General features: G+C 40.2%; 2 protein-coding genes across 3 annotated transcripts; both read right to left on the bottom strand.

Annotated features, from left to right (window-relative positions):
- Positions 1 to 414: 414 nt before the first annotated feature.
- Positions 415 to 13,494, bottom strand: rrbp1a (ribosome binding protein 1a). Of its 2 annotated transcripts, XM_058059120.1 has the most exons (26): positions 13,222 to 13,494; positions 10,011 to 11,230; positions 9,568 to 9,722; positions 9,358 to 9,480; positions 8,571 to 8,723; positions 8,375 to 8,493; positions 8,120 to 8,273; positions 6,997 to 7,135; positions 6,575 to 6,756; positions 6,454 to 6,488; positions 5,896 to 5,971; positions 5,756 to 5,793; positions 5,591 to 5,672; positions 5,422 to 5,514; positions 5,266 to 5,355; positions 5,106 to 5,195; positions 4,465 to 4,554; positions 4,273 to 4,365; positions 4,139 to 4,189; positions 3,975 to 4,055; positions 3,801 to 3,884; positions 2,522 to 2,599; positions 2,046 to 2,129; positions 1,264 to 1,362; positions 998 to 1,141; positions 415 to 921 (listed from the first exon to the last, which is right to left on the bottom strand). In XM_058059120.1, the coding sequence occupies exons 2-26, from the start codon at positions 11,206 to 11,208 to the stop codon at positions 883 to 885; spliced, it is 3,570 nt and encodes a 1,189-aa protein (XP_057915103.1). In that variant the 5' UTR covers positions 11,209 to 11,230; positions 13,222 to 13,494; the 3' UTR covers positions 415 to 882. The 2 variants fall into 2 exon arrangements, with proteins under 2 accessions (XP_057915103.1, XP_057915104.1); XM_058059121.1 differs by lacking the exon at positions 2,522 to 2,599.
- Positions 13,495 to 15,715: 2,221 nt separating this feature from the next.
- Positions 15,716 to 20,903, bottom strand: snx5 (sorting nexin 5). The gene is made up of 14 exons (XM_058058903.1): positions 20,788 to 20,903; positions 20,523 to 20,711; positions 19,926 to 20,030; positions 19,717 to 19,827; positions 19,514 to 19,635; positions 19,286 to 19,409; positions 18,912 to 19,007; positions 18,714 to 18,819; positions 18,514 to 18,589; positions 18,324 to 18,363; positions 17,848 to 17,934; positions 17,449 to 17,608; positions 16,985 to 17,070; positions 15,716 to 16,608 (listed from the first exon to the last, which is right to left on the bottom strand). Exons 2-14 carry the CDS (start codon positions 20,556 to 20,558, stop codon positions 16,558 to 16,560), a joined length of 1,200 nt encoding a protein of 399 aa, XP_057914886.1. The 5' UTR covers positions 20,559 to 20,711; positions 20,788 to 20,903; the 3' UTR covers positions 15,716 to 16,557.
- Positions 20,904 to 20,996: the final 93 nt, after the last annotated feature.

The following is a 20,996-nucleotide window of genomic DNA, read 5'->3' as shown; positions in this document are numbered from 1 at the left end:
CTGGTGTCCCATTGAACGTTACAGTAACGTTAGTGACACAAACTTATTAATTTAACCATTTCTATGATTGAAAATACTTCATTTAGGAAAAATGATGTAAAATGTTCTTACATATGAGGTGTGTCAGAAATGTTCCAGTACTGTTGATCATTCTTCACGTGGGGTGCATCTTCCACTGAGTTCTTGCCACAGGGCTGGCGTGTCTTCAAAAAGATCCTGCAGCATTTGCTTCTTCCAGTGCACGAGAACATGTGAGCATTTCAAGCCAAGCCTGTTACCCTTTGGTTAGACCCCCACCACAAGATAGAATAGCAAGATAAATACAATATATAGCTCTTTGTATTGTTAGACATGGCTTTCTGTGTATGCATCACTGATTATATTTAAGATGTCAGAAGAATAGACAAGCCATAACATAGTTACACTGTAGTTTATTCATTCATACAAATTCAATGTGAGTTGGTGTCCTGCTAAGGCAGGAAGCCCAAAAGACTTGTAGTGTCACCGTAAAGTGTTCCCATCAATCAACCACATAAAAAAAAAGTAATTGCACAGGTTGATGTACGTCTGACGTACAATCGGTTTCCCTTTTAACACTGGACCATGGGGGAAATGTTTGGCTTTAAGGCGGGAGGGGGGGGGGGGGGGGCTATAACATCTTCTGACACAGCCAGAATTGTTGATGGTACGGGATTTTCAGTCAAGATTGCAGCAGGATTTCCTCCTCTAAATCTTACCTGGAAATGTTCATATCAAACATTTGATCACTAGCGTTGCAAAACAAATGCAATTAACTACAGTACAATAAAGTTTTTGGAATGCATAACTATGGTAATTATAAGGCATATTTGGTTTTGGTGTCCACATGTAGTGAGCGTCCTCTCAGACGGACGTTCCCTCCTTCAACTCCACATATTCTCCCTTGACAAGAGAAATAAGAACAATTGAGGCAAACCGAGCTGTGACCGGTAGCTACAAAAGTGTGTGTGTGTGTCACCTTGCCATCCAGGTGCTCCTGTAGTGTTATCACCGTCTCTCTCTCTTTGGTCAGCTGCTCCTGAGTGGCTCTGAGAAGTTGCTGGAGTTTGGTGGCCGCCTGTCCAAGATCTTTGGACAGCTTCTTCTCCTTCTCCAGGCGCTCCTGAGGCCACAGTACAGACAAATTATTCATTCATTTTCTATCATTTTACCCCAAATGCATGCAAGTGCGGTCCGAGGGGGGGGGGCATTTTTGAAATATAATAAATTGCATTATGACCACACCTTCAGCTGAGCAACATCTTCTGCGTCACCTTGCGCTGACTCTGCGGAAGCCTTCAGAAGATCGAGTTGAGCCTGAAGTTCTGTAATAGTTGCCTGAGCCTGCAAGTTGCCAAAACAGACACATGTTAGCAAATGGATTGCTGCAGCTAATAAAGGGGATTTTCCGCCCTTTGTATTGAGCTGTGGACTCCTATAGAGCAGTTACACGTGATAACCCGCACAGAAAAAGCTTGTTAGATCTTCCAGAATCTGTACCTATTCCAGCTAGATTTCCAAAACGGGCGGTTTTAATTTATTCCACCAACAGCCCGCCCACTACACTGTGATTGGTCACACTCAGCTTGTGTAGCTTGAACCCGGGGACACTCATATAAGGAACAGGGAGCCAGTGTTGGAAAAAACTCTCTGAAATAGAGTCATCACATTCCCATTTTCGAAGACAATTTGCATGAAGAAAGTTGAAGTAGTTGGGGGGGAAAACTGTAGAATAAATGGGGAAAAGTGGTGTCATTGTATGAGAATAAAGTCAAAATATTAAGGGAAAAAAAGAGTCATATTCTAGCAGGAATAAACTTTTAATATGAGAACAAATATTGTTTTCATTTTAATAGCATGAAATATGAAAGTAAAAAGTCCAATTCTAAGTAAAAAACCTAAATTAGGTTTGGAAAAGTTATACTATGGGAATAAAGTCATATATTATGTGGATAAAGTCATAATATTACAAACAAAATGTATTTTAGCCATTTGATCATTTCATTTTTCAGTAAAAAGATCACTACCTGCTCAAATTCTTCTGAGAGCTTCTGCCTCTCAGCTGCCTCCTCTTGGAGGTTCTCAGTCGTCCTGTCCAACTTGGATACAACCTGGTGACACACAAAACAAAAAAAACCCTATAAATATAAACACCTTTAATACAAGGCGTGCTTGTGTGTGAGCAAACATTCTTGCGCCAAACCTGCATCACACACCCGCACACAAAAGATGCTCGACCTGTTAGTTTTGTGTTCAAGCGAAGAGGTTAAACAGCTCAGATGTTGTTCAACACAAGAGGAGGAAACGCTAGCATGCAAGAAGAAAAAGTAAAGTGAGAAAGAATGGAAACACTATACATAGTAGTTTTGTTAGTCATCTGGAGGTGCATCCGTGTTCTGTGGTAACATTTTATTTTTTTTGATTAGACAGCTGGAAGAAAAAGGGAGAGTGACTGTCTCTCTAACAGGAAGTGCCTGGTGCCCTGTGACTGTCGCACCCTGACCTGACTGGGATGAGCCTCAGTGGGGCCATTCTGTTCACGCTGACCACTCACGGTGATTTGGCTCAGTTGCTCTTTGACCTGAAATAGGAAGCTGTCGCTAGTCACTGTTGACATAACCTCCATCCGCAGACGCCACCGGCACTCCGGCAAGACACTTGTCCATATTAAGGAGGGATTCCTCCAAGGGTGTGTTCACACTTTACATATCTGGTTCAAAATCTGGTTTGTTTCATTATGTTTGCATGCTATCATCTAAAAGAGAAAACATTGTGGCATGTATTTATTTATGGCACGGCTGAAAAGAGTGACGGCACTTGGCATGTCATTTGTGACCCAAAATGGTACACACCGGCACAAAATGACCATACTCCTACATGGGTATGCATTATAACCAGCACTTCCCACATCCGTGAAGCAGTCATTGCATTATTTGGTCCCACTGTGTCCCATGTGCCAAGTTCATCAATTCTTCTATTTGTAAAAAGGACCTACAAGATGTAAATTTGCCAGTATTGTTTGTCTGTCCGGTACGGTATCATTCCAAGAAATCGAGTGCATAAACAAAGCATCCTACGCTTTGCTGACTCACTGTCCATGCATTTTTACTGACCGCCTATGCTAAATAACCTAACATGGGGCCAAAGAAAGTTCCACTGATTTAGAGTCATTTAGAGTTATTTTACATTGTTTTCTGCATTTAAAAATAAAATTATTTTCTATAAAATGTATTTGTGTGTGTATGGAACTGATTCAATTAATTTGCATAATTTCCTATGGAGACCAGGGTTCAATTCCACCCTCGGCCATCTCTGTGTGGAGTTTGCATGTTCTCCCCGTGCATGCGTGGGTTTTCTCCGGGTACTCCGGTTTCCTCCCACATTCCAAAAACATGCTAGGTTAATTGGCGACTCCAAATTGTCCATAGGTATGAATGTGAGTGTGAATGGTTGTTTGTCTATATGTGCCCTGTGATTGGCTGGCGACCAGTCCAGGGTGTACCCCGCCTCTCGCCCGAAGACAGCTGGGATAGGCTCCAGCACCCCCGCGACCCTCGTGAGGAAAAAGCGTTAGAAAATGAATGAATGAATGAATTTCCTATGGGAAAAATCACCTCAGTTTTTGAATGTTTCGGTTGTCTGCGAACATATTGGAAAAAAATTTATCATGAAAAACAAGCTTCCACTGATGATTTTCTGCTTTAAAACAATAATAATTCAAAAATAGTGTGAACACACCCTACATGATCCACAAATGTGCTAATGCTTGTAAAAGAAATCACCTTTGAAAGCTCCTCCTTTTGTGCCTGAGCCTCCTTGCGGGCCAAGCCCAGCTGGCTCTGACTGTCAGACAGCTGCAGTCTTAGCTGAACACAGGAAACGTCACACGGTTAGATGTATGAAGACAGAATAGCGTCCTTTGAGAAGCTTCTGTGTACATATTTTGGGAAAACTACCTGTTCCATCTCCTCTGCGATGCAATGGTTGTCTGACTGCTTCTCCAGCTGTGCTTCCAGTAGCATCATCTGCTCTTTCAGCTGCAAAAGACAAGCAGTTTCACACTGTAGGATGCATCGGCTAAACATTATTTTTACTTTTAAAAAAGGGGGAAGATCCTAACCTGCTGTATATTTTGTTTTTCTGACTCCATCTTGTTGACCTTTTCCAAAGCCTGGTCGCAAAGGAGAAATGTTAAAAATAAAAAGTGGAGCAGCTTAGCAGAGGGTAAAGCGGTTTCAAGTAAATATCAATTACTGCGCTCAGATGCTCCTCTGAGGTAGCCATCTTTGACTTCCACACCAGCTCCTCCTCCTCCACGCTCTTTTGCAGATGTTTCAGCATTCCTTCCTGAAGGAGAAGATGGGGATGGGGGAGGGGGATAAGAGGGGAAAAAAAACAGTCAATAAAGTCCTACTCTTGCCATTGAAGATATCATCATTCTTTCACCGTTTCAGCCAAAACCGTCCTGTACTGTTCACATTCAGCTTGCAGGGAGCTGTGGATCTCCTCAGCCTCCTTCAACTTTTCAAGCGACTCCTGAAACACATTCATAATATCAAATTCAATTTTGAAACACTTATATGCTAGGACTACATTAAAAAGCCATAGCATTTCAGTATGTGGAATCAAACTATGGAATGGATTGAGCACAACGATGAGCCAATTCAAGAAACAATACAAGCAGTTGATGTTTGCTAAATACAAGGATGAAGAGTCTTGAACCAGTCATGATGTGCTATACATATCACTATATTGACACTTACTATGGTACCCATTATGTCATTGGATGGTCATATCACCTTGTACTTCGGTACGTGACAAATAAAATTAAATTAAATTAAAAAAAACAAACTGTATTAGGAAAGCAGGAAGTGAACAAATGTAACAGTTACTGATTGTAAAAGTACCAGATGGAGGGGTAGGATTTAATAAGCTTTGCTTCTTCCTACTCCTTTTGGACATGTGGAACTGTGAACTGATTATGTGATGCATTCAATTGTAATCTGATGCATGTTCAAATGAAATAAAACCTTAACCATTACCAAATTCATACCAAACCAGCTGTAGTGCCAATGATTGGGGCTTACAGGTGATGTTTGACTTGAATGAGACTGCTGGCTCTGCTGCTGGTTGAGAAACTCCTGAGCGCTCTGCGTAAAAGCTTGTAACCAATTTGGCTAGACAGATAGAAAAAGCACAGTAAATATACAAATCAGAATAACAAAATATAGCACCAGCTCTGTTTACCTGTGCTGTCTCCAAGGGTACAAGTGGGAAGAGTTTTTGGAGAGATTCTTTGGCTTCACTTTGAAAAGCTGTCAGCTGGACGGTAACAGCCTAACGATACATGACACAGTCAGCAAGATGATAGAATGCAAAGTGATCTAATGTGAAGATTCTCACTTCATTTTGCTTGGCTTCCCTCAGCTGCTCCTGTAGTGATGTGATTAGGGCCTCCTTCTCTGTCTTTATCTCTTCTATGGAGCCATTTGATTGCTGAAACAGAAAGGTGACTCAAATCAGTCAATGTGATCATTTCTTGTCCTGCAGCGGAGACGTGACGTGTACTTACTGCTGTGTTCTTAAGCTGTACCGTCTCTTCTTTGAGGTTTTTAAGTTCGTCTTGAAGCGACGCTATGAGCCTGGAATCCTCACTAAATTAGAGATAGGGATCATGTCTAAATAATCAGTGCATTAACAAAAAGGTGGAGCAAGTACTGATCCAGATGTACCATACCTTTTATTTCGCTGCTCCAGCTCAGAAATGGTGTTCTCCTGATCAACATTTTGTCATTTTAAATCAATTAGAAAATGTTCTTCCGATGATTAAAAAGGGACATTATTCATGAAAGATCACAGTCTATTCCAAACACTTACAGCAGCCTCCTTCTTCATTTGCAATTGCTTCAGTTCCTCATGGAGAGTATTCATCTGGCCGTCCCTCTCCTGAAGACTGCACACGACAAGCATTTGGAAAATAAGTTTTACAAATTATGATTGTTTTTACAACTAGTACATTTTGCAAATACAAATGGCTGTAATTCCTACATGCAAAACACCATATTATAACATATACCATATATTGCAATTCCAATATTAAAGCTAAATGTCTATACTTCATATCAAATCAACGCTATTAGAGAAAGAAAACAATCACAAGCACTCAGTCTCTGTGTATTTACTGTTAAATCTCATTTTATATACAGCTAAGCAAACAATTATTACTTTTTATTTGTTGTGTTTTGGTGTGCAAAGTAGCAAAAGACTGGAAATGGTTCCGAGATCTTCGAAAATCAAGGAAACACTATCTGTTACGTCATATCTGTTTTTGTCTATTGCCAATTTCCAGCATTTCATTCACCCCCCAAAAAAAACACCTTCACTCAGTTATGGTCTTAAATTGCATGTATACATCAATAATTATCACACATGTACCTGAGCTTTAATTGTTGTAGTTCTACAGCAATCACCTGCAGAGTAAATATTCATAAAAATAAAGAATTACTGTTCAATCAAACTGATCAGGAAAGTCAAGTTAAATCAATACAATTCTCACCTGATCGGATTCCTGCTCTTTTTTATTCTGACCGGCCTCCAGTAATGAGTTGATGGATGTCAACTGTTGCACAAGCTGTTGTTTCTCAACCCGTGACTCCTCCAGCTGAACATTGAGTGTATCCACCTGGGAAGAGCGCTCCTTGACCTCGGTCTCCAGGTTGCCGATTCGCACCTGAAACCCTGCATGAAGAAAGACGGCCGTCAATAAACATGTCTCAAAGACTCAACTTATCCTATTTTCTCAAAGAGTGGCCTTTGCTTTCCTAGGGCCATCCACTTGAACAAATAAATGCTATTGTAGCCTCGAATAGATGCTTATTATTCCGTGCAGTTGAGTAAATAAAGCATAATTACTTTTCCAGACAGGTGCACAGTAAAAAAATGATGTTAATTCTTCATGCATTTGATTCATAAGTTGACCTGAGAGTGTGCCGCTGTCCTGCTGGGCCTTTTTCAGAGAGTCTTGCAGGTTGCTGTTAAGAGTCTGTGTTGTTCTTAGCTCCTCGCACACCTCCTCCAGTTTCCTCTGCAAGGCCTGCTCGCTCTCGGCATGACTGGCCTGCCAATAATACAAACAACTCATGAATGATGAACAAGCTGCAGGAGGTAGCAAAGATTCAATGCAACCTTCCTAGATTCAAATTCAAACACAGTTTATGTGGAAGCTTTTCCTGCGAATAACATCCCTGGGGAATTGCATATTTGTACCAAAAAAAATCATTATTAAATGAGCATTGAGAAGAAACATAAGCGGACATTGATTTGTATGTCAGCATATTAAGTACTGACTAATGCTATGACTTATTGAATAATCGTCTGTTTAAAGACCTGAAATTTGTATAAGGGGTGGAGTTAATGATGACTGAAACTAAACACCTGAGTGCTGGGAAAAGCTGACTCACTTGCGCCACATAGACAGAAACTGGCAGCATTTCCAAAGTAGGTGACTAAGTGGATGACAGATCAGCAGTATGCACAAGCTTGTGCATACTGTCATGATGTTATTTTTGTGCTCTTGTATGCTGAGATAGAGCGAGATGGACCAGAGAGATGCTCAGACATGCATACATTCCAGTTGGTGCTAAGACACATTTTCCCTGTAGGCTCATTATTTTTGTGTGGTTGCATTCCAGCCCAACCTAAAAGCCGTGCTTGAAGAGCAATTAAAGTTCCCATAACATTATAAGGTTTATAGACAGTTTTATTGATCCTGCAATAAATAATAAATATATATTTCATTTAAATTACTGTATTTCCCATGTAAACATTTGACTATTACAGATCCACTGTGCCAGAGTATATGCAATCATTGTTACATTTAGTATATACAGTTTAGATGTTAAAAAAATTTTGAAAAAACTTGAGGTGCTGCTGTTTAAACTGTCAACTTTACTTACTTTTCTTATGCACTTACACCGATTTTGAGAGACATAAAACTACATATTCTTGGTCCACATAGCCAAATCCAAATGGGAATGGTCACTAAACAGAACATCAGTCGCCGAATGACTAATGACTAATAATGAACTAATAATGGTCTAACCTGCAGCGCAGAGAGCTGCTTCTCGGTGGCAGAGACCTTAGCCTCCAAGCCTTTCTTCATGTGTTCATCAGCGTGCACAATTTCAGTCTTCTCTCCAAGTTCCTTGGTAAGTTTTGCACATTCCTGATGCAGTTTGGCTAGCTCGGCATTTTGTCTGGGGACAGAATAAAGTGTGAGAAAAGCATTTCACAACACATTTCTTATAGTGTGGAAGTCCAACTGGAGCTGTAAACGGTGTACATCATGTGCACTTACTTGCTCTCAGCCTGACTAGTGGCTTGGTTGAGGGCGTCACGGAGAATAGAGTTCTCCTGCTGGAGACGGGCCAGCTGGGCGTTGGGACCCTTTTCAAGTTGGTCCTGCAGACCAAGAATCTAGCAGAGAGTTTCAAAAGTTAAATGCTTGATTTGTGAAACTCTGACCTTTTTGTGTTACTGAATCTTTGACTGACCTTTGCATTGAGCTTCTGCGTTTGGGCAACGTGGTCCTGGTAGCTAGCCTGCATGCGGGCTTGCAGGGCAATCATTTCCTGCTCTCTCTTGCTTAGCTGGGAACTCAGCCTGGTCTCCACATTAGCTACCTTCGACTTCTCAGCAGAAAGCTCCTAAGAAGCGGACAAAAAAATTAGGATTCACTTCAACTTTTTGACTGAGAAAACATACCATATGTTAAATGTAAGAATCGTCTCCATCAAGTTTATGTTGCCTAAATCTTGACAAAAATTAAATATGGGCCATATACTGTAACAAAGTCTATGACATTTAGGACATCAAATGACAAAAACAAGTTGGTATTGCAATCAAAACATATTCTGTGTACAATGCATACTATATTGCATATTATATTGTAAAACACACTTCAGACTTCATAGGAAGAATCACATGCTGTGTCCAGAAGCTGCTGTCATAATCTCCTGTCAAAAATCAACGCTATCCTCAAGAAGACTAAGGTGAGTATCTTCAAGGTGCTGGACAAATTATTACCATTCCTCTAGTGCCACCTAGAGGACAAAATGAGGCAAGCCAATGTGTGCAAACAGTTTATATATACAATTTAACACTCACCGCCTTTAACAATTCTATTGTGCAAATGCATTGTTATTATTGTTGTATTTATTTATTACATTACATAAAACTGATATGTTGGTTCAGCTGGATACCAGAATTTCCCAACTAACTATCAAGTATCTTCTAAACCTATACAAAATGGCGATCTTAATGATGAGATGACACTCTTACCTTTGTGAGATCTCTCACACGGTTCTTTGCTGCAGAAGAATCTTCTTGTTCAGCTGCCAGCTGTTTCTCCTTCTCCTCCAGTTGTTTCTTTAGCATAGCCACGGGGTCTCCTTTCTGAGTGGCCTGCAAACGCACACAAAGCGAAGAACATTTAAGTGTCGCCCTTAATAAACCAACCAAGCATTCAGTACGCCACTTCTAGTTCCTTACTTTATGCCAAGTATCCTGGATGATGCCAGCTTTCTCAGACAGCATATCGATGAGCCTGTGGGCTTCTGCTTCACTGAACACCATGCTGCTGATGGTGGACACCAAAACCTTGTAGGGAAGGTGCAATGGCGCCTCAGATGAATCCACTGCAGTCACTGTAGAGTATAAAACTAAATGTTAATTAAGTTCAATAAGAAAGAGGACTGTTTGGTCATCAGGTCAAATGAATTACGGCACACTGTGTGTGGCACCAAGCAAAAACAAGGAAATAAGAGAACCGCACCCTCGTCGCAACCAATTGTTCAGAGCACTGGTTGAATCTCGCCACCTGCCCCAACATTTTGCAAAGTGATGTTTGGAATTAATTATTAAAAATTGAAGAAATAAAATACACTAATAAGAAATGAAATACATTCAAATGTAACTTTGTATGATGCACTTACAAGTCTCTGACTTTTTCTTGGAGGCCTTCTTCTTGGGCTCCTGGGATTTTGGTGCAGCAATAGTGTTCTGCTGTGATCCCACTGGGGGCACGGCCATGATGGGGACATCTTTAGTGACAGCTTCAAGAGGCGGGGTAGACTTGGTAGATGCTGAAGACTTGGCTGGTGCTGCTGAGGCCTTGGATGATACTGATGCAGACTTTGCAGAGACTGGGGCAGACTTGGATGGGGGAGGAGCAGGCTTGTCCGCCACGGGGGCAGATTTGTTCGGGGTGGGGGCAGACTTGGCCGGGGCTGGGGCAGACTTGGCCGAGGCGGGGGCAGACTTGACCGAGGCGGGGGCCGGGGCTGACTTGGCCGAGGCCGGAGCTGACTTGGCTGGGGTGGGGTCAGACTTGGCCGGGACAGACTTGGCTGGGACAGACTTGGTCGGGGCCACGGCAGGGGTAGACTTGGCCGGGGCAGACTTGGATGAAGGAGGGGCAGATTTTGCTGAGGGAGGGGCAGATTTGGTTGAAGTAGATGCTGGAGAGGACTTAGCTGACGCAGCGGAAGCCTTGGCTGGACCAGATGCAGTCGACGGAGCAGCTGTTTTAGATTGGGCAGATGCAACCGTTGCCTTGGTCTGGGCTAAGGCAGGGGCTGGTGAAGGTTTGACCGGTACAGGGGCAGCAGCAAGTGGACTAGAGGTCTTCTCAGACTCAGTCTTGACCGACTTCTTCTTCTTTTTGTCTTTAGGTGAAGGTACAGGTGAGGGCTCAGCAGGAGTCTGGGTTGGCTCAGCAGCTTTGGGCTGTGGGTGTGCTGGTGCAGGGGTTGCAGTTGGCTTAACCTCAGGAACTGGGACAGATTTGATAGCAGGAGTAGGATCAGAAGCCACAATTGCAGCAGCAACAGGTTCAGGGACTTGATCAGCTTGACTCGTTTCATCTGTTTTTCCAGATTCTGGGATCATTCCATTGGGTTTTCCATCCTTCTTCTTTCCACGGTTCTTTTTGTCAGCTGTTTTATCCTTCTTCTTTTTCTCTGTGCGAGACGATTGTATATTACCCAACTCACTACGTTGTTTGGCCAGTACCTCTTCATAAGAAGTCTCCTTCATAGAAAAGGTGGAAACAAGAGCAATCCCAACTACAGAGATGACCATGAATCCACCAAAAACCATTATCCCGAGGGTTTGGGGGTCATAGATATCCATTGTTCTATTTTTTTTTGTTCACCTAAAAAGTGAGAAAGAGAGAGAGAGAAAAAGAACCTCAAATACTATTTTGACTTACTAGCCAAGTAGGGCTTCATAGTAATAAAGCTACGTACTCTTGGCCAAATACAACAAAATATAAACAGGATTATGCCATCAATCGCTGAACTACTGCTGAGCCTGACTACGATGCACCAAATTCTGAATAATGCTTTTGAAACAAACTCACAATACATTTGGAAATAGTTTGAAAAAATATAATACTTGATAAAATTTAATTTAATAGCTTTACAGAGACGTTAGTTCTTGCATTTTTAATTTACTGCCTTTTTATACTTTAGAAAAATACCTACAGATTGAAAGCTTTTACCACTAACTGCCTTCAGGTGTCGCTGCTCTGCACTTTCAAAAACTTGCCTTGAGGCTACACAAATCTGCTAACTGAGGCAAATGGCAGTTGGTTAAGTATGCAACTAATCTACTAAGTGGTCAAACTCAGTAGTCCCCCAACCTTTTTGGACCCAGAGCAGGTCATGTTCTCTACATACCTTCGTAGGACAAGGTAGGGTGTGAAGGGTGGCTGGTGTACAGTATAACGATCTAATGTGTACAAACCTAAGACTGGCCTAACATCTGATTAAAAGCACAACATGAGTATTAGCAGTACGAGCCTGGAGTTTGTTTTTGAGAGGTGTCTTTGAGGCAGTGTGCACCAAATAGTGTAGCACTCAATAATGTCAACAAACCTTACCTTTATGCATTCCCACACAGTATCGGAATTTGGGAATGAATATGAGGTGAAGGAACAAGAAAATACAGTATAAGTCTTATCAGCTCTGCAGGACAAAATTAGCACAATAAGTTTTGCTGGACAGGTCGCCGCTTGTTGAAACACAATGAAACACAATGAGATTTCTAACTGTGTATATATATATATATTTGAAACAATAATAGCCATTATTTCTGAAACTGAAATGCATTTGATTAAAATATGATGAAGTTGTTTACAAAAAGTGTCATTTAAATGTATTATTATTTTTTATTTACTTTAGAGATTGAATGTGAAATGTGGTTACTATCTTCTGCCAATTCAGAAAAATACTTGTAGGATGAATGAATGCATGTTTTTTTTCCCAAATGTGCATAGAGACATTTTCCTTGTTTCTAAAGTACAAAAGTACAAATGTAGAGTTTCTTGACAATGTCCATAGGACCTAAAAGGTCTAAAAACTGCTCAAGAGATGGAGAGTCAAGACTTTCTACAACATTTACACTTTAACTTGAATGTGACAGTTTGCATTTATACACCATCACGCGAGTGAATTTATTTAATGTAAAAGTCTTCCATCAGTGTTTTTGTGTAACGATAGTTAGACGCTAAAGTGACAAACTTCACATACAGGTCAAAGTGTGTGTGTATGTGTCGAGCAAAGTCAATACGTGTACGTTGCACAGCAGCAGCAGTCAGAGTTTCACTCACCCACACATTTGACGCATTGCTAATAAAGGGCACTTTTTAATTCCATATTAGAACATAAACGCATCCAACTACACTTCCGCATATTTATTCGATATTTGTGTATTGCTAAATGACTGGACTGCACAGACTAAAAATACTACATAATTGAGGACAAGAGCAACAGCTGTGGTAATGCTAAAAATGTTTTTTTAAGCAAATGTGGAGTGCATTTAGGGTGATAATACGTGACATATATGCTTTTCATCACTATTTTGCACGCTAGCATCTCTGCTAACGCAGTGAATCAATGAACTTGGCAAGCGTCTGGAACTTTTTTAGAATGACGTGTCAACACAAATGCATCCAAAATGTTATGATAGCTTGTGCGGACGAAACAGATGGCGGGTGAAATCGCCAAAAATCCTTTAAATGAAGTTTCCAATAGCTTACAGCATAAGAATGCAGCTTTAGGGTTAGCAGCAGATAGCTTCCCAAGCTAGTACTGTAGTTGTCGCTGTCTTTATGAATGTGAAAATTCCTATCCCCGCACTTACCTCGCTAATGATGAGAACGTTGTCTGTTCGGCTCAAAGAAAACTGAGTGACGGAAGATAGCTTGTAGTTGAAGATGGAGAAGCTTTTGAGTGAAGTTTCCGGTATTTGCAGCGGTCTAGCTTAGTTGCTTTTTCCCAGATATCTCCCCCTAACTCCGCTGGGCAATCGCTGGACTACTGTGAAGTCGTGGCACTTCGAGCTGGCTAGACGTGCTGGCCCTGTGCCCCAGATAGCTAGCGTTAATCCAGGAGGCTTCCCATTGGCTGGAAGGTACTCATACCGGAAATAAGAATGCTGGGGTATGTAGTCTTTACATAACTCCCCTTATGAATAGGCTTACAGTTCAGTTCTGTCAAACAAAGGGCGGCTGTTTAAAATGAAAAGGGATTTGCTCAAGTCGCTGTAAGTTTGCATGCCCTCATCTTTTTTTTTTTGAAGAATTTTATTCCATAACTTCAAAAGTAAATGGTTAAACTGAGCAATTACTGATACTATTTTAAAAAATAGTCAACACACTTCACTATGCTATTAATAAAAGTGTGGAAAGAGCACTGCTGGATTTGGTGCATTTTTTCTGTATCTGTAATTAAAACGGAATTAATTGTATTGGCCACATTGTACTGAGGAGTCAGATTTGTTCTATATGCCGTAGTAAATCCCACTTCTAGTATGGTTATCATTAAAATGATGGATCGAACTCAAACTATTCTTTGGAAATCACAAAAGAGGCTGGCCAAATTGATCAAATGTGCCTTCAGTCTACTCTAAAATATAAAGACGCGATAATATCGAAATACAAATATTGCATAATGAGATTAAATATTTGCCTTGTTGGTGTTAACATAATGGTCATTCAGAATGTGGAGCTTTGTTGGCTTGAGTGAATGCTAATGACAGGACACACTGACCTGGTCAAAGCGTACACTTCAGCCTTTACTCACATTTAGCATTCCATGCTACAACATTTATGTCTGTACTCAAGTTTGATTAACTGTCCATTCAACCAAATGCCAGTTAATTTATCATAAGAATAAACTGTTGATGAAACATAAAGACCTAGCCTAAGAACATAAAACTTAACTTAAACTTTGCCTTATGACAGTACAATATATAAACATTCTGTAAGTACCCAGATACACAAGCGAACACAAGAGCAGCCATGGTCTTTGGACCATACTCCCAATGCTATCTAAAGCTGTTTGCTCTGCGTAATTGCAGTTGCCAAACTTACCTGTTTGTACTGATAAGGTGTAAAACTCCCATTGGCTCAAAACATCTGTAGTTTTCAGCCAATTAGTGAAGAGTTATCCATCCATGTATTTTCTATGCCGCTTACCCTCACTAGGGTTGCAGGCTTTTCGGAGTTACATAGTGGTATGATCTGTTTTTCCACATAGGGCCATGTAGTTTTTTTTCTCCCTTAATATAAAAAGTATCATTAAAAAAATTTGTGAACACATTTTGTGTTGTCATTGGCTAATATTTAAATTAGTTTGATGGTCTGAAACATTTAAGTGTGACAAAAACAGAAGACATCAGGAGCACACCACTATATATGTTTAAAATGCTGTACTCGTGTTCTACATGATGTGGAAGCTCCATGTCATGGATTCTTGAAGTTATGACACTCCTAAATTTTGTGAATGGACTTTCAAGGTCAAACGATTTTATAAATGTCACAACTTCCAGTTCCAGCGGACTGCTACTCAGTACTGTTGGTCGCTTGTCATGGTTGTCTGTCTATACGTGCCCTGTGATTGGCTGGCGACCTGTCCGGGATGTACCCCGCCACTCGCCCAAAGACAGCTGGGATAGGCTCCAGCATACCCTTGTGAGGATAAGCTGTATAGAAAATAAATGAATAAATGTCTGGGGATGGGAAAACTGCCATCTGCCATAAAAAGGCAGCAGCTGTACCAGTACACCACCATCTCTTTTTTTACCTCTCCTACCTTGGGTGACTTGGTGCTCTATGCTTCTCGGCAGCAGTGCACATCATTTGCTGAGAAACAACCCCCTTATGCAAAGTATAGGTCGCCATGGATTGTGGGCTCGTGATCTGTTTGTAGGGAAGGGCGGCTCTGAGCGTAGTTAGGGAGGAGGCTGAGAAATCCAAGTAGGTCAGCCATGTGGTTTTATCCTACACGAAACTTGAGATTTATGGTGTATTTGACTTCCAGAACCTTAGTGTCCCACTGGGATCCAATATCTGAATTGAGCAAGATAGGCCCCATTAAGGGTTACGCTTGTACCACATCGCCAGAGGTATTCAATTTGTTTAAAGGACTGTATCATAGTATTGCAATTTGAGAAATTAACAAAACTGTAGTTAGTAAATAAAACCGAATGAAGGCTACTATAGTTTATTGTTTCCACTTCCTGTAGTTTCAGTGCTCACATGGCCAAACACTTATCTATAGTTTTACAGTGGTATAGCACCATCTAGTGGTATAGTAACTGCCACCGTGGTTTGCTTCAAGAATTTCACAGCAGACCAATTTTGGGAAAGTAGGATTTATTCAATATTGCTACAAATTTATAAAAAGCTAACGTTGAGTTAGAAAATCTTTGCATAAAGAAATCCACTCTTGGTATCAATAACAAATACATTCTTTTAGAAATCTATAATGTATTAACACACCACTGTGCTTTGTGATGATTGTGAAACTTTTTCATAATTGTTTCGATACCTGGAAAACATGATGGGCCTAATACATGAGACCTCATCAAGGCGATTGAGGATATGGGGCAAAATGAGGTCAAAATATCCAAAACATTGTAAATGGAAGGATTGAAAGGGCACAATTAGTAGGAAGGTACAGCAGACAATATCATACCTGTACTAGAGGTAGTATGACTGCCTTGTGCAAACAAATTTTTAAAAAGAAATCCATCTTTATATAGGATGTGGTGCGCTAAACCATCATCTGGGATTGTTGAGAATGTGTTGGCAGACCCTAATTCAAAATTATTCTAGTGAAAATCATATAGATGTGTCAGACTATTCACAAGAAAGAAAATTCAAATAGAAATGGCATTGAAAAGCATCACTGAATTGTATGAAAATGAGCTGTTACAAGAAAAAGAAAACAAAAGGTAAACGTCAATGCTAGAGTCAAAAATATTGGGTTGGGTGTAAAGAATATGCGCTGCGGACCAGAGGACATGGTTTGAGTACATAGAAGAATGCTGTGCTAACAAAGCAATAGGTCAAGAGTCAAGTGAAAGCCAAGATGGGGCGTGAATTCATGTCAGTGTGAGGCCCCAGAGACACCAGGATTTCACTGGCCATACCTGGTCATATGGCAGTTAGGACAAGAATACTGTCATTTGCTGTCAGTTGCTCTTCAGCAGCTCAATACACCCCTGCAATAGCGTCACATTGCTCTGTGGAAGAGGGAGGAAAAAACTGCATTTATTCTTTCTTTGGTTGGTGGCAAAACATTCAAAACAATACAGCTGCAAAAAACAACAAAAAAGCTGAATGTGGCCAGTGGCCGCCTGTGTTTTGTATTTATTAACATTAAAAAGATAATTCAAAAGGCTATGACACTGAAGAATATTTTCAAGACTCAAGTCAGTTTTGGATGTACTGTAAAATTGAAGGCCATTGTTATCTTTGCTCCTCAAATGGCTGCTTGTTTTAGCTATCTACAGTTTATGCCCTTAACAGTTTTTTTACAGGCTGACTGCTATAACTAAAACAATTCAAGAAATGAAGCTCAGAAGTATAAACATTTCAGAGAAAGATTAGACCACTCACCTTGGCATGTTTAATCTCCAGTTCGGCCATCTCTATGAGATTCTTTCGAAAAGCCACAACTCGTCTACCCTTGAAACTGGTGAGCTCTGCAGCAAACACAATGAGGTTTGTATTGTGCATACAATATTCACTCAAGGACAGCTGTTGCATGGAAAAAATAATTACCTTACAAAAATAATAATGCTCAGTTTTGACTGACATGGTCAAGAGGTATTCATTTGACAATATGCTATTATTGTTATTGTTAATGCCATGGTAGCTTTCAGTAATATTTTGATTACCTCATTTAGTTACATGAGGTGTGCATGTGGCTTGGACAGCATACATACAAAAACAATTGTGCAATAAATTAAATGGTCTCTATCAGGAGCGCAACTAACAATACTAAATTTAATTGTTGAGTAATTCTATAGCCATTGAATAATCAATTCTTGTGTCAATTTATTCCACATGGATGCACAAACCTTTCTTCCCAGACTCTGAGAGCTTGTCAAACTTCTGTAGACACTGCTGCTGGTGTTCCTCCGCCTGAGGAATGTCCTTACTTTTCAGTCGAGCCTTATCCAAAGCCTTGTTGGAGTTCTCATAGTCGGCCAATGCCCGAGCTCGTCGGTACAGAAGATCCTAAAATATGTGTTATAGACAGGGCTGAACAGGAGAACAAAAACAAGATGCATTTCCAACAAAATGTTTCAAAAATTCTCCAAAAGGTTTGCAGCCGGGACAACCAAATATGCAGAAATATAAAGCTAGACCGTTTATTTGAAAAGTATTGTGTTAATCTTTGCTTTGAAGCACCTAATGTTTAATTTGAATTTTCTGTTTTATTTGTATGTGGAGAGAAGGTGTGACTCATCACTTACCTTTGCTGCCTGAATGTCTCGCATGTAATATCTTAGCAACTCTGTGAGCTTTAGCTCCTGGTCAGACGCTACTCTTCCCTCCACTTTCTGTGGAAAACATGAAAAATACAAATATAGTTCATAGTCAAAACAGTGTATAAATTCAGAGATATTTAGTATATAAACCTTATTGACCCCACTATAGGGTGCCATTTCCCCCCTTATAAAAGGATGGGCTGTTTTGTACAGTTTTTCACCTTAAGTCGTTAATAATTGACAAACATGATAATAAATCTTAAAATGTACAGCATTATAGTACAGCATATAAGCAGCATAACGATGTGATATCAGTGCAAGACTAAAACTGCACTTTTTGTTTTACTTTGCCCATCATTCACAATCCAGAGACATGAACACACACCTTTTCTGTGTGATCTAAAGGTAAAACAACAGCTTAATTACATTAATATATTTACACTGCATTAAATGATACTTACTCTGAGCTTCTCAAACAGATCCGACAGCTTCTCCATGTGCCTGAAAACAAACGAAAAAAAAAACCCCACAATCCAATGTTAGTGATTTTCCAAGTGTCCTGAACATTAACTTTACAATGTGTAAGTGCTAAAACACATTACAACTGATTCTTATTCATTCATTCATGAGATAATTATTCGCTGCACCCACTTCCTATTTGCTGTACTATCTTCGGCAGAAAGTGTGTTCAGAGTGGCCGAGATCTGAATGTAATCCTCTGCTATATCTGAAAGAATGAAAAGAGGCACAAGAAATGTAATATTTGAAAAAAGATTATGTAATAAGTGTGATTCCGTCATTCAACCTCCATCCATTGAAATGTTAAAAAAATAATAAAACCACTCAAGTACTTTTGTGTGTGCGGGTCATTTTCTCGGCTTTGGCAGTGGAATCTTTAATTTTGCTGTAGTAGTCAAGAAGGAACGTTTTCTCCTGCTCAAAAAAGTCATCCACTTCCTGTGTGGGAAACAACAATGAGAGAGGAGATGGTCAGGACACTTTATGGCTGAAAAAGATTTGGATTCAGGATGATCACTTCAACGCCAAACCTTTATTCCTGAGATAAGGACCTCGTCTGCTGACTTCACCATGTTTTTAAAGAATCCCCCAAACATCTCCTTGGCATTCTTTCTTCTGACACTGAGCTAAAATTAGAAAACATGAGAATGTAAATGCACATAATCGATAACATATTCATTTAAGAAATTACTATGTAAATAGGACATAACAAATTAATCACACTATTATGCAGAATGGTAAAACACACACATTCTGCAAACACAACATGAATGAAAATGTCTCCATAGATAAGCACAACTGCTGATCACAGCAGGATGGTGTGTGTCACAACTGTAAAAAAAAATACTTCCCCTCTTTCCAACAGACAACTCAGAAAAGGAAGTCAGCAGTATATGGTACTCACATCCTGGTCATATTCTAGGAAAATCTGGAAGTTTCTGTCTTTGCTTAGAATGGGATGAGAGGATAACCTCTGCAGGAAAATTTCATGCACTTGGACAGTTTTCTTGAACACAGCCAGGTACTCACTGAAAAGAGCATATATAAAGAAGGTTGAAAATTAATCCAGTTGTCTATGACTTATATAATGTAAAAGGAAAGTTCATTAAAGGAAAATTAATGTGACACTCACGCTTCCAACTCCTGCTTCATTTTAGTGTACTCCTCCTTAGTCATAGTGGCTTCACCTTCTCCCAGTTTGTGCATCTTCTCTCTTGGACTTTCAAAGTCAGGCTTTGGGGGTGCTGGGGGAATCTAAGAAGGAGAACCACGAGCATGATCTAATTAATTGCCCCGTTCCTCAAAGTTTGCAGAAAAAAAAAATTCAACACTCACTATAAGGCCAGCATAGTCTTCTGTCTCAACCAGAGTGTCATGTAGCCAGATGAAATCTTCATGCTGCCTGGGAACGGAGATTTCAGGCTTCTGGAAAGTGGTAAGTGTGGTCTGGGAGCAGAATTAATTTATGGATCACTGCTTCGAAGGGAAATGGTTTCACCATTGTGACTCTCAGGTGACATATCATTATAGAAGTAAAATTTTACCTTTGTGTGGACTGTAAACTTGACTTTGTCCCTCTCACACAGGGCATCAGGAATGTCAATAAGCAGAGACACATCATTACTCAGGTCCACAGACACTGAGCGCATCTATGGAGAAACAAAACACTAATGTAATGCTAATCCTAACTAAAATAAATACATTGTCATACATTGTTCCTGTGTTGAATTCTATTAGTCTTGAATAACCGCACAGACTACAAATGACAACTTTCATAAAGCAAAAATGCTTGCATCAGCATTTCTTGAAACGTTTCTATGAAAGCTACTATTACAGTCGTCAACAGAATACACATTTCGTCCATTGTCACTACAATAAAATACATCTTTATATCACTGTATTCAGACATTCAGACTGTGTGATTCACAACGATGCCTTTAACTTAATCGGCATTCACAGTGCCATATTATGTCATAGACAATTTGACTAGTTTTGTAAACGAGGCGATGCTAAGCCTATAGCCGGAGGCTAATGGGAACAAGTTAGCAGCGATAGACACCATTCGTTCATCAAACTTATTTTAGCACGTTTAATTATTGCACAATAATGTCAATTTCCTGGCTATGATCCGCTTGACTTACCTTTTCCTTGTCGGTTTGGTCTAAAGTATCAGTCATAGCTGGAAAGAAGTCGAGTGAAGAAGTGTCGGCAGGCAGGGCAGGAAGCGTTGTGTATGTGTAGTGAGCGGCTAGCGGCTTGACGAGCTGTCAATATTCTTCCACTTTGTTGACGATTCGTGCACCGGACGATTTTTCACTGCAGTAATAAAACTGACAAACAATACTTCAACTATATCATATTTGTATCTATTTGAGGATATGTTACTTAAACTCTTTGTAAACCAACCATTACTGCTGTTGTTGTTTTAGTTACCACAAAATGATGGTAACAAGAGGCCAACAAAATTGTAACAAAATAGCGTATCCGCCCGTATCTGACGGATGTAGTTTAGTGAGCAGAGCATTGTGGGTAATGTGGTTTTCGCTATGTATCACGACTGTTTTAGCCTATGTTTTTAAGCCATGCTGAGAACTACAATGCCCAGGCATTTTAGG

This window comes from Doryrhamphus excisus, chromosome 20 (assembly GCF_030265055.1).
Source record: "Doryrhamphus excisus isolate RoL2022-K1 chromosome 20, RoL_Dexc_1.0, whole genome shotgun sequence".
Taxonomy (NCBI): domain Eukaryota; kingdom Metazoa; phylum Chordata; class Actinopteri; order Syngnathiformes; family Syngnathidae; genus Doryrhamphus; species Doryrhamphus excisus.
This window is presented reverse-complemented; position numbering and strand designations above follow the sequence as displayed.

Excerpts from the sequence above, each read along its gene's own strand:
- snx5 (XM_058058903.1), bottom strand. The coding sequence starts at position 20,558 with ATGACTGATACTTTAGACCAAACCGACAAGGAAAAG. Across the intron at positions 19,828-19,925 it reads AGTTTACAGTCCACACAAAG|ACCACACTTACCACTTTCCA; the intron begins GTAAAATTTTAC and ends TTCTGCTCCCAG. Across the intron at positions 18,820-18,911 it reads TCCTTATCTCAGGAATAAAG|GAAGTGGATGACTTTTTTGA; the intron begins GTTTGGCGTTGA and ends TTTCCCACACAG.
- rrbp1a (XM_058059120.1), bottom strand. The coding sequence starts at position 11,208 with ATGGATATCTATGACCCCCAAACCCTCGGGATAATGGTTTTTGGTGGA. Across the intron at positions 8,724-9,357 it reads GTGTGAGAGATCTCACAAAG|GAGCTTTCTGCTGAGAAGTC; the intron begins GTAAGAGTGTCA and ends TCCGCTTCTTAG. Across the intron at positions 4,190-4,272 it reads CAGAGGAGCATCTGAGCGCA|GCTTTGGAAAAGGTCAACAA; the intron begins GTAATTGATATT and ends CTTTGCGACCAG.